The 12,471-nt window shown below is 33.4% G+C and overlaps 1 protein-coding gene across 2 annotated transcripts in view; it reads right to left on the bottom strand.

Annotated features, from left to right (window-relative positions):
• The window catches only part of LOC143063919 (uncharacterized), a 75,665-nt gene that overhangs the window by 33,719 nt on the left and 29,475 nt on the right, over positions 1 to 12,471 (bottom strand). For both annotated transcript variants that reach the window (XM_076236369.1, XM_076236368.1), the window contains 8 exons: positions 8,043 to 8,213; positions 7,349 to 7,482; positions 5,072 to 5,228; positions 4,485 to 4,640; positions 2,654 to 2,959; positions 2,106 to 2,285; positions 1,297 to 1,680; positions 342 to 542 (listed from right to left, as the gene is read on the bottom strand). In XM_076236369.1, coding sequence (XP_076092484.1) covers positions 342 to 542; positions 1,297 to 1,680; positions 2,106 to 2,285; positions 2,654 to 2,959; positions 4,485 to 4,640; positions 5,072 to 5,228; positions 7,349 to 7,482; positions 8,043 to 8,213 — 1,689 coding nt within the window. The remainder of the gene's footprint in view (positions 1 to 341; positions 543 to 1,296; positions 1,681 to 2,105; positions 2,286 to 2,653; positions 2,960 to 4,484; positions 4,641 to 5,071; positions 5,229 to 7,348; positions 7,483 to 8,042; positions 8,214 to 12,471) is intronic.

The raw sequence follows: 12,471 nt of genomic DNA on the forward strand, positions 1-12,471 counted from the left end.
TCTATGTGCAATTAACTAGGCCGAATGAGAAGAATAGGCTTTTTATACAGAGCCATTAATAATTTCAGTGGAAGGGAACAATTATACATTTATAAAGATTTGATTTAAATTTATAAGTACAGGATTTTATAGTAAATAATTTTTTTAAATTCTGGCCAAATAAATTAACAATCATCACCACTTTTGCTTTATATAAATAAAGAAAGTATGGTTAAAATTTAAAATATTACAGGTTTGACGAGACTATAATTTTCTGCACTTATTCAAGATAATTCAAATATAGTATTTTTGACATTGTCTATTTTGACTTTTGTCTAGATTTAAAAAATTTGAATACTAACAAGTGCAGTAAGGCTGACTTCCTTTTAGAAGACAATCCCGGGTTTCTTGTCTATGTTTTTCTGATCCATCCTGAGAACACACGTTGTTATATCCATCAAGGGTTGTATGGTCATTTTCACAAGACCTATGCCTGGTTTGAGTTCCTTGACCACAGGTAACAGTACAGGATGACCAATCACCCCACATTGCCCATTGAGGTACTTAAATAGAACAAAAAAAATATTTAGACCCTAACTTTATAGTTTCTTTGTTTAAACAATGTAAATAGTATCCAACCATATAAGCATTTCTAGTTTTTATTATAATATATTTTTATTATCAGATTTTAAATTAGATTATGCTATCAATGTATATACATTCATACAATTTGAAAGTTATTGTAAGAGTTGCAATTTTGAAAAAAAAAATCCATAAAAAAGCCATGGCAGTTATAGTTATCATGGACAATATTTAATGGAAATCATATTTGAACAGCTTCCTAAAATTTTTGGTAGAAATTTGTCTTGTTACATTTCTCAACTTTTTTATTTTTCATAATGGTTGATATTCATAATTTTCATAATTTTAGGATGATATTTTGGGGTTTAGTTTTCCACTTCAATGGTGAGTTCAGTGGTGACTCTAAGTGCTTTAAATGTGTTTAATAGGTCATCAGCCATTTTTTAATGAGATCACAAATTAAATGTATCTTTTCTCAAAGTTTGTTAAAATAAATTTGTAAATTGCATTATGCTGAATGGTTCAACTTGAATAAAAGGAGTTTTTTAACAAATGGAACAGGTCTAGTTGAATAAAAAAGTTGTTTACAAATAGAACAGCTTCATTGAAAAAAATATTTCTTTGCCAATCGAACAGGTCCATCTAAATAAAGAATTTTTTTAATTTATATACTATAAGAACTCCATCTGAATAAAAGAAGTCTTTTTTTTTTTACAAAAATCTGTAAATTCTCACTTGTACACTGATAATCCCAGTACAACTTCCCGCAGTATGACAAAGAATTCAACTTCCTGTTAGAGTCAGATACTGTCGAGTAGCAAGAATACCAGCCATTTTGTCCACACCAATACATTGACTCATATGTAAAACTGTCTGTCATATAATCCATTAAACTACAGGACTGTCCCATGTTACCATCACTGACAACAACGGGACATGTATTACGATTGCCGCAGTGAGATTCAAGAGCTGATGTCACGTCATGTGACGGGTCAGCTGTATTGTAGTTCCAGGCACAACCATAAGTGTATGTACTGCCAAGTATTGAAATTCTGCCATCTGTATCATAGTCTCTGCAAACTGCTGTGAAAGTTTCATCTCGACAGGTAGCTCCATTGACTGGAACATAAAATAAGGATCGCTAAAATATTGTGTCTAAACATTCTTTAATACACAGCAGAATTTAACTTATATATGTATACTGACTAACATTTCTTACGCTTTTTAATATATAAATAAATAACTACAAACCTCTGCAACAACTTCAGAGTTAAAAGTCTTTAAAAGTTTTTATGTAGCACAATATACACTCCCAACAAACTTATCTCTACATTAAGTACTTAATAACAGAAATTAGATTTTAAAAAATAAATTAAAAAGTGTTAAGACCAGTAGCCCTTTCTGAAAAACCTACTCATTACTCAACTTGCCTCTTACACAATTATGTTATTTCTGTATGAGTTGGAAATGTTCTGACAAAAAAATTTGTTTTTAAATGGTCAGTGACTTTATATAGACCGCTTAAAAAGGCTTAATCTACTTACATGTGCAATCATGCATATTGCATCTTTTAGTATCATAATGAAGTTCATCTTCCCGTGCAACATTTTCAGCAAAGAAATTTGATTCAGGATTGGTATAATTTCTAAACCTTTGGACATAGCCACCAGCACAACTCCTACTACAGTCTCCCCATTCTCCCCATGTAGTCCAAGCTCCTTCTCCTATTCAAAAGATTAATTAACTTTTTTTTAATATCTTATTAAATCAATAACGAAAAATTCAAATGAATCTAAGTCTGGTTCCAAAAAGTAAAATTTGTTCTTTGAAAAATAAAAACTGGAATGCACTAAAACAATAACTTGTTGTTTTCTTCTTCTTTTTTTTTTTTTTTTTTTTTTTATCTAAACAGTTTTATCCCTATATTGTAGTCAAAAAGTTGGTGGCCTTTAGCTGTCATCTGTTCTTTGGTCAGTTTGTTGTCTCTTTGATATATTCCCCATTTCCATTCTCAATTTTATCATCACACATTTTGAAAAATAAAATTATATAATGAAGTGCATGTATATAGATAAGAAAAGCATAAACTTACTGACACAGTGGTAACGAACAAATAATCCACCTATCTTTTCCAATGTATTACCACAAGAGCTAGCAACATTTGACCCTGTCACGTCAAAAGTACATGTAGTTTTATGTTCCCGCTCACACTGATGGTAAACTCCATATTGAGCTGTATGAATACATCGAGCGTCAAAAAAAGTATAAATGACCTCGTCTATGACTATGTACACATCTTCTGGGGGAACAAAATCGATATAGGAATCATAAGTTTTAACTTCTTCACTGCAATCTAATATTGCTACTTGTCCTTCTGTTTGGTTATAATAATAGTGGACTGCAAATTAGAAGAAAAACAAATAATGAAAATGATTGTCATAAAAACAGAAGAATAAAAATGACGATGATGGTGGTTTATAGAATAGAAGACAACAAATGTTCATGATTTTTTTTTAACTATGTTTATAAAATCTGTAAAAATCCATCAGAATTAAATGTCTTTAAGATTAAACAGCCTATTAATTTCTACAAGTGATTTTTCCAAAAATTTTGATTAAAGTATTTCATGATTTTAGGAATAAGACATGAAAAAAATAGGGGGGTACCGACTACGTTTTGTCACTATAACAACCTCAGTTTCGTGTGTTTCAGCAATATGAACATTACTTTTTGTTACTTTAAATTTTAAATTATCAAAAACTATAGAACATATATAGGAGCATAATTCTTTTTTCTCATTACACAGTAGATTTGTATTTATCAAATTACGACTGTAAGGTCAAAGAATCTTTGTTTTTGAATTTTTAAAAGCATGATTTTTTCAATCCGGCAAAAAAAAAAATAAAAGGCTGTTTGGTCTTTAAAATAATTTTTACATCCTTTGTTTTGGATGACAAGATATATTCCCATTCATGTTCTCAACCTTCAGTTGGGTGACATGATATTTTGATTAATCTTTTTAAATCTTTGGTCATGCATATTTATGGGTTTCGTTGACTTACAGAAAAGAATCGAAAATGACCCAAAAGAACCGAAAAGGAAATCGATATTTTTTTTGTATTCAAAGGAGATTAGCAAAATGCAAATAATTTAAGTCTATAAATGAAAAGCTATTTATCGAAATTTACAATTGCTTTTTTGCAGCAGTATCCTTGGGTCAATTTTTTCCTCTTTGATCTTTTCTATTTTGGCCAAATCTCATGCTTAATGAAAAGTTGGCAGAACTGCTATTCATGTGTCAATGAAAACTATATGGCAATCGTATCCCTCAGAGCATTCTGCTCTTTGATTGTAATTTTGAAAACAAGTGCGAAAACAAGCCTTTTTATTTTTCTTGGAGTGACGATTATCATGATTAAATCACATGTCAGAGTGGCACATTAACAAATGTATTTGACATTTAACATCTGAGAGGAAACGTTGATGATGACATGTATAGTTTTTGTATTACACTGGGCAATATGCTGACCGTGTATCTTCTTATTATCTATTATAAACAAATATTTAAATGATAAGTTTAAATCCTTGATGAAAAATAAATAGTTAAGAATCATTTAGTATACTTTAAATTAAAAAAAATATTACTAAAAAACCAAGCTATATTGTTTCTTTCTTGCAAGTGCACATTTCTGTATAAATGTACGATCTAAATTTGAATTATGCGTTTATTAATTAAGAGGAAATTGTTAACAGTATAAATAAATCGTGTATATATGCATTGCTTTGGTTCTATATAAAATATATATATGAATGCTCTTTTTTCGGTTCTTTTTGGTCCTTTTCTGTGAATCGTTGGACTGCATACTTATCAATGAAGCTAGTTTAGGATCACAAATTTCAGCTAGAATACAGTGTATACTTACGTTCATGTTCTCCCTCCTCTGTTATATTCCTCCTAAGTTGGATCACTATATAACTACCGTTGATATCTGTTCCATCATTACATTCTATGTCCACAGTATACTCAGCACCAGCATCTTTATTCATAGCAGCTGAACTTGATAATGCAACATTCCAACCTGAACCAAAGGTATACAGTCATTAATGTATATCGCCTTGTTTATGACAATGACAATGCGTTGCCATAGACTTTTATTTATGATGCATTAAAAGTACAGGTTCACAGATTTTTTTTAAAACTTATAAAATGTTTACTTGGAACAAAATACATTTAATAAATGTAATTTTTATTTTCATATGTGAAAAAATGTCCAGGATTCTACGAATACAAGTCTAGCAATAGATTAAAAACTAAAAAAAAATGCAAAAGGACAGAAGGTAAGCCAAACATTATAATATCAGTTGAAGAAATATCTTTAAAACCAGGAGTCGGTTTCACATAAAAACCTTACAACTAAGATTTATCGTAAGTATACTGAATTGTCCATGACTTATGATCGGTCTTAAGTTAATTGTATATTTTTTTATGAATTTGACTCCAGCTTCTTACCATTTAAAACAAACATGGTTGTTGAAGGACTGGTTGCTGATATCATACAGTTGTCTGTTGGATCACCATAATCATCCACAACAGTAAAGGGTACCAGATCTCCTGTGTCTGTTTCGTCAACCACAACTGTCTTTGGTAAGTCTGGGAAGTAGTTAGGCTGTTTTATAAAGATATTCATTTATAATTAGTGCCTTTGATCCACAAGTTTATTTTATATTTTCTATCCTCAAAATGTTAAAAATGGTATAGAACATCACTATTTTCTGTAACTAACTGCTCATCACAGTAAAAGAAGACATGTGCTTGCTATTTATATGATAAAGGCATACTCTTTCAATCAGTCTAATTGAGGTCTGGAGCTTGCATGTCAGTAACTGCTAGTAGTCTTTTATCAGCCGAGTATATAAAAGTACACACAGACTCATTTTTGGTTATTCAAGTTAAAAGAAAACTAAAAAAGGCCGTTAGTTTTCTCGTTTGAATTATTTTACATCGTCATATCGGGGCCTTTTATAGCAGACTATGCGGTATGGGCTTTGCTCATTGTTGAAGGCCGTTTGGTGACCTATAGTTGTTAATATCTGTGTTATTTTTGTCTCTTGTGGACAGTTTTCTCAATGGCAATCATACCACATCTTCTTTTTTATACAAACAATAACTGTAGATTTTCTCTGGTGAAAAATTTCTATAATTTGGTCATACATAGAACGCATGTTAACTTGTTGTTACCATAGCAACTGTTTTACTGATATTAAATAGTTAAACTTTATATCAATTTTGTTCCTCATTGTATTAATACAATGTTTCACTAGTAATAATGTACTCACGTTGATTATTTAAAATGTAATATATTGTAAAATGTACACAATACATAAAAAAAGATAAAATACGTAAAAATCTGATATTTAAGCTTAGTCGGCCTACCATTTTTACGACGTCATAACAAGAAAACCGCAAGAGATAACTATAAAATTTTTGGTGTTTTATAAGCTCCATATCATAGAGATCAATTGAAAGAAATATCAATAGATTCTGAAGTGGGGCCAATTTTGCCCCTTATAGCCCCATCTCCTTTATGTATCATTGTCATTTTGCTTAGTTTCTTTTGTTACCTATTCTGACATTAGACTTTTTTGCGCCTGTCCTAAGTCAGGGGCCTCTTGCCTTTGTTAGTCTAGTATGTTTTTTAATTTCGGTTCATTTATATGTTTTGAAGTTTAGTATGAAGTCGATTTTCACTGAACTAGTACACACTTTTATTTAGGGACAAGCTGATGCCCACCTCAGGGTGTGGGACTTTCTTGCTGTGTTGAAGACCCACTGGTGGCCTTCTGCTGTTATCTGCTCTTTGTTCAGGTTGTTGTCTCTTTGAAATATTCCCCATTTCTATCCTCAATTATATTTCTCAGAAGTTAAGGTGGTACCCAACACTACAGGGAGATAACTCTGTAAAGTCGGCTTAACGTTTTAATTACGTTATGTTGTAAAGAGATTATTAAGCTTCTCAATGATCAAAATTGGTGCTTGTCAAACTGCTATATATATATAACCAGTGTAATTTTCCTGACAAAACGGTTAATTCAAAATTTTTGAAATTTTTATATACTTGTTTTAGGGTCAAAGTAAATACTTTGTCAAAATTTTATGAAAATTAAACGAGCCAAATCAATTTTAATGAAAGTGTTGGGTACCACCTTAAACTAAAATTTCTCTATCTGAAGTGTAATACAAGGGTTCTTGTCACCTGACTTGTCACCTGACATTAATTCTATGACTTAAAAAGATGATGAATTAATAAATTACATGGTTTTGGAAATAAACAAGAATGTGTACATACAACACTGACACCCTACACTATCATTTTCTATGTTCAGTGGACAGTGAAATGGGGATCAAAACTGTAATTTGGCATTAATATTTGAAAGATTATATCATAGAGAACATGTGTACTTAGTTTCAATAATACTCATCCATGACGCTTAGATCAAAATTATTAAACAACCAAACAAATAAAAAGTGGACACTTCATCAACAAACCACATTGACCAACATCTTTAACCTGGAGCAGGACAGACAGACAGTGGGACAAACATACAAACAGACAAACAAACAGATGTAAAGTCCAAAAAACATAATGCCCCTAGGTGAGGCACAAAAATTCCCGAAAAAGATTAACAGAATGACAGAAAATACACAAAATAACAATAAAAGGGTAAATAAAAAGCACTTTCCACTATTAATTTTATAAAGTTATAAATATTGATTGTTATGACTTACCTCATTGAAGGTTGTTATGGTAACAGTTCCTGTGACTCTATTGTAGCAGGAATCCTCTGCCCAAACAATAAATTCATGAACCTGTTCATGTGTACCAATTGTTTTTGGCAAGACAGTTTTCACATTTACTGTGTCTGTTAAAGTTTGTTAAAAAAATATTACTAGTAAAATGAGCATTCTTATATTCAAAGATCAATTTGTATAATAAAGTGGTTCAAAAATGCTAATGGCCAGGTTGTATGAGATGTACAAATACAAAACAGAATAATCATAATGCGCGTTACACAACCTAAATAGTTGCACAACTTTATGTGAAGTTTCAAATGCTTCAATGCTGAGTTGAAAACTGCAGGTGGGTTGATGTAACACAAAGGTACTTTTTTTGTAAAATTGAAAGCCAACAATTCCATACAAAACGGGTGCAGAAAGTTAATGGATGTGTAATATTTATGTGCAGTTTCAAGGGTCTGAAAACTGTTGGAGGCACAAATTAAATAACTTGTTTAGAAAAATGTTGCTAAAAATTAAAAAATTTCTAAACAATTCAATTAAATGTTGATGTTGGGTGCCATTATTTCTAAGTATCACAGACTTCACTATAAGGTGGTGAGAAAATCTGACAAAATTTTTGCAAGGACTGACTGGTTCGTGGTAAAAGAAAGTCTACTGTTAATTATTTTAACATTATACATACCTAGTGTAGAGTCATAGTAGAAATATGGATGGCTCTCTGAGTATATATTGACAAACCAGTCGCCATAATCAGTATCGTTAAAATAAAGGTGGATAACACTGGTGTCAATAGGAGTATGGTCTGGTATAGACACAGATGTGGGAGAGCTCATAGAAAATGTTGGTGCTGTATCTGAAATATAAAGAAGGTGTTAATCTTATGATTCTAAGCTACTGCTATCACAAAATAATTTGCACAACCTACCAGTGAAAAATGACATTTATTAAATTAGAATATAATTCGTGTTAACTAGTTCTCATCGCAAACATCTAGGTGATCTAGAAATAAAAACATCCCTAGGATTTCCGATCACCTTACCTGTGTAATACACCCCAATACAGGTAAATACAGTTATTCTCATCAGTTTAATTTTTGCGAGCTAGCGAACAGATGTTCTCGTCGCTGCAAAGTTTTCAACAAAATTAGAAATTTAGTTTTTTTTCTATTGAAGACTTCTTTAAATAACAAAGTATTATTACTATATCGTTTAAATTGAAAATTTAAATTTATTTGAGTATGGAATCCGATCTCGAGGTGCACAAGAATTCGGAAGTTCAGGTAAACAAAGATACGCCATCTTTTTTACCGGCAAGTGAGAAAGACATGTCAAGAACCAAAACCACTGGTAAAGCTAAGAAAAAGCCGTCAAAGTCATCTGCATTGCAGCAGGAGTATGACAAGAAAATCAAAGGTTTGCAAGACAATTTTGATAGTAAGTTTGACACATTATTTAGCATGATGCAGTCGTTGGCCAATGTTAGAGGGGCAAATAACAACGAGAGTATAGTTCAGAATAGGGATACACAAGGTATGCCCAGATCTGAAACTAATCCAGATTCAAGGGGTCAGAATAGAGATACACAAGGTTTGCTCAGATCTGACACCCTTAGACCCATTATTCCACTAGTTTCGAATCTAGACGAGGATTTGGGTTCTCCTAGAATTTCTAGGAATATAGATTTCGACGCAAGGTCGGAAATTTCTATTCATGTTAACCCGATAGAAAGGGATATACTGGGTGATATTTGCTCTGACAATGATTCAGATATTGAGAGCGTAACTAGATTTGAACAGTCAACAGGTAGTGTTGCTAGAAAAGGTGAAAGGTTTATGAAACATGTACAATTAAAATCTGTTTCAAATGATGTAAACAAAGATGTTGAGTTAAGCTCAGACAATATAACTAGACATAATGTTTTGTCAGAATTGTTTAGTGAGGATATTGCCTCAAACAATGATAAGGGTAGTGTTGGTTTGATTATGGATCAGGCACAAGTCACTATTTTGGAAAATTCCTGGCGGTGTCAGCACCCAGAGAAACTTTCCGCTTATAGAGAGGAATACAGGAGTTGTTTTCCTGTGCATGATAGTGCTGTAGAGTTCTTGCAAGTTCCTAGTCTGGACGACTTGCTAGAGCCAATGATGAGAAAGAACCATGGGCCTAAGGCAGTAAAGTCGTAGGATACTGGCCATAGGCAATTATATACACAGCCTTTAAAACAGATTGAGAAACTTTCATATCAAGGACAAATGGCGTCTCGAATGAATGTGATTTCAGGCATGTATATGCAACAGACAATGGGTACTCTGCTTGGGAAGCTTGAAAATTCTCCGTCTTTAGAACATGAGGAGAAAGAATCATGTTGTCAAGTTGTGAAAGATTTGTTCGCAATGTCTACTAAGTCTTTGGACCAGTCGGGTAGGACTGGTGCATTCTTTCATTTAGTCAGACGCAAGGCTGCATCACATGATTCAGGTCTTGTGAATTTGTCTGATATTAAAGACAAAACTCAATATTTGCCTCTATCAGGAGAAGGTGTTTTTGGGAATGGTCTTAAGTCATGCCTTGAAAAGCGCAAGGAACAAAAAGATCAATTGAATGATTTATTACCTGAACTAGGTCAGGGTAGGAAAAGAAGGGCAGATTTTGACAGAGGTTGGCAAAATAAAGCTCCCAAGTTCAATGTTGAGCATAATACTGTTAATGTCAATATGACTAGAGGCTCAAATAACAATAGGTTCAATGTGCCTAAGACATCAAATAGTGGGAGACAGCCACAAAGAGACAATCAAGGCTATAAGGGTCCTGCCAAAGAGTCAAATAAGGACAAGACCAACAAGACTGGTCAGAGTAGCTGGGGGTCTTTTCGGATCCCCAGAAAGAACAACAGTTGACTCAAAGGTAGGCTCATGTTTAATGATGTGTACAGAGATTCCGGTAGGGGGGCGTCTAAAATATTTTCTTCAAAATTGGAAAATGATAACAACAGATCAGTGGGTACTTTCTATAATAGAGGAAGGTTACAAATTGGAATTTCTTCAAAGACCTGCATGGACAGGCATCAAGAAAACAATACTATCTCACAAAAACGCAGATATATTTTTGGCAGAAATAAATTCTTAGAAAAAGATGCTATAGAAAAAGTATTTTTTCCGGAATCTCTCACAGGTTTTTACAGTACACTATTTCTGGTGCCAAAGAAAAACGGGAAAATGAGACCTGTGACAAATTTAAAACCATTAAATGCACATCTAAAGAAAGTCCATTTCAAGATGGACACTATGAGCAAAGTCATAAATCTAGTGAAACCAAAAGATTGGGCAATTTCAATAGATCTGAGCGATGCATATTTCCATGTACCAATTTTTCAGAAACATCGTCCGTACATGAGGTTTTGCATAGCAAATCAATGGAAAGCAATGGAAAGCAATGTGCTTTGGCCCAACACGTGCTCCTCGAATTTTTACAAAACTGGTGTCAGTAGTAGCTGTATATCTGAGAACCCAAAATATCAGAATGTCAGTATATTTAGACGATTGGTTGATAGTCAATCAGGACCAACAGCAATTAGTTCAGGATCGTCTGAAATGTCTCAATCTGTTGGTTTCACTAGGCTTTATGATAAACATAGACAAATCGAGCCTAGTTCCAAGTCAAGTGATAACTTACTTAGGGGGAGTTTTTCATTTAGACAAGGGCCTAGTTTATCCAACAATGGAAAGGATAGAAAAATTACAAATATTACTAGAAAAAATGCTTTCAGGTCACAATTTGGCTCTAGATTTTTTGAAAATTTTGGGGATGATGGCATCATGCATCGAGTTGATTCCTAATGCTCGTCTGTTTATGAGACCCATCCAACTTCATTTGTTAAGTTTTTGGAGACCAGTCAGCAAAAATATGTTGGCACATGTTCCATTGACACAACATCTGAAATCCCATCTTTTATGGTGGAAAAATTCAGCCAACACGCTGAAAGGTCGATATTTGCAATTGCCGAAAATCAATGTGACCATAACGACAGATGCTTCAATGAAAGGTTATGGGGGTCATATGGGAAAACAGATTTTTCAGGGAGTTTGGAACTCCGAACAGAAACTTTGGCACATAAATTGTTTGGAAATGAAAGCTGTGACTTTGACAGTTCAGCATTTTCTGAAAATTTTGAAGGGAAAATGTGTTCTGATAAGGAGCGACAACACAAGCGTAGTGCAATACATAAATCGTCAAGGGGGGACGAAGTCACCAAATTTATGTTACTTGACTTGGGAGCTATGGCAGATAGCAATTCAAAACAACATAGTATTGAAAGCAGCCCATATTATGGGCAAGAAGAATGTTTTAGCAGATCATTTGAGTCGGGAAAAGGTTTGTCCGACAGAATGGTCTCTGAACAAGTCAATAGTGCAGCAGATTTTTCCGATATGGGGAACTCCTTTGATAGATTTGTTTGCGTCATGGGAAAATCGCCAGACAGAAATCTTTTGCACTTGGATTCCTCATCCCAATGCTTTGGCCTTGGATGCTCTGACAATTCCTTGGGAGAACATGTATGCGTATGTGTTTCCCCCAATTTGTCTGATTCCAAGGATATTGCAATATATGAGGCAGTTCCACTGTCAGATTATCTTGATTGCGCCCCTGTGGCCAAGGAGACACTGGTACACAGAGATTTTACAGTTACTGATAGCATGCCCAATAAGACTACCAGTAATGGACAATTTGTTGTCTCAGTCCAAAATGAAAATGTTTCATCCAAATCCAGAAATATTAAATCTGACAGCATGGCTTCTTTCGACAGACGTTTTAAAACAGAGGGATTTTCTGAATCAGCAAGAACATTGCTCTCAGCTTCATGGCGCGATGGTACCAAAAAGGACTATTCCTCAAAATTCTAAAAGTTTAATAGCTGGTGTGGTGAGAGACAAATTGATCCATATTCAGCAAATTTAAATCAGATTGCCGATTTTTTGGCTTATTTATTTCATTCTGGTTTGTAATATAGGACAATAGCAGGTTATCGATCTATGTTATCTGCAGTGTTACCTCCAGTGCAAAATTTTCCTGTCGGCCAACACCCTAACATTGTTAGAATTATTAAAGGTGTTT

The sequence above is a fragment of the Mytilus galloprovincialis genome, chromosome 2 (assembly GCF_965363235.1).
Source record: "Mytilus galloprovincialis chromosome 2, xbMytGall1.hap1.1, whole genome shotgun sequence".
NCBI classification, from domain to species: domain Eukaryota; kingdom Metazoa; phylum Mollusca; class Bivalvia; order Mytilida; family Mytilidae; genus Mytilus; species Mytilus galloprovincialis.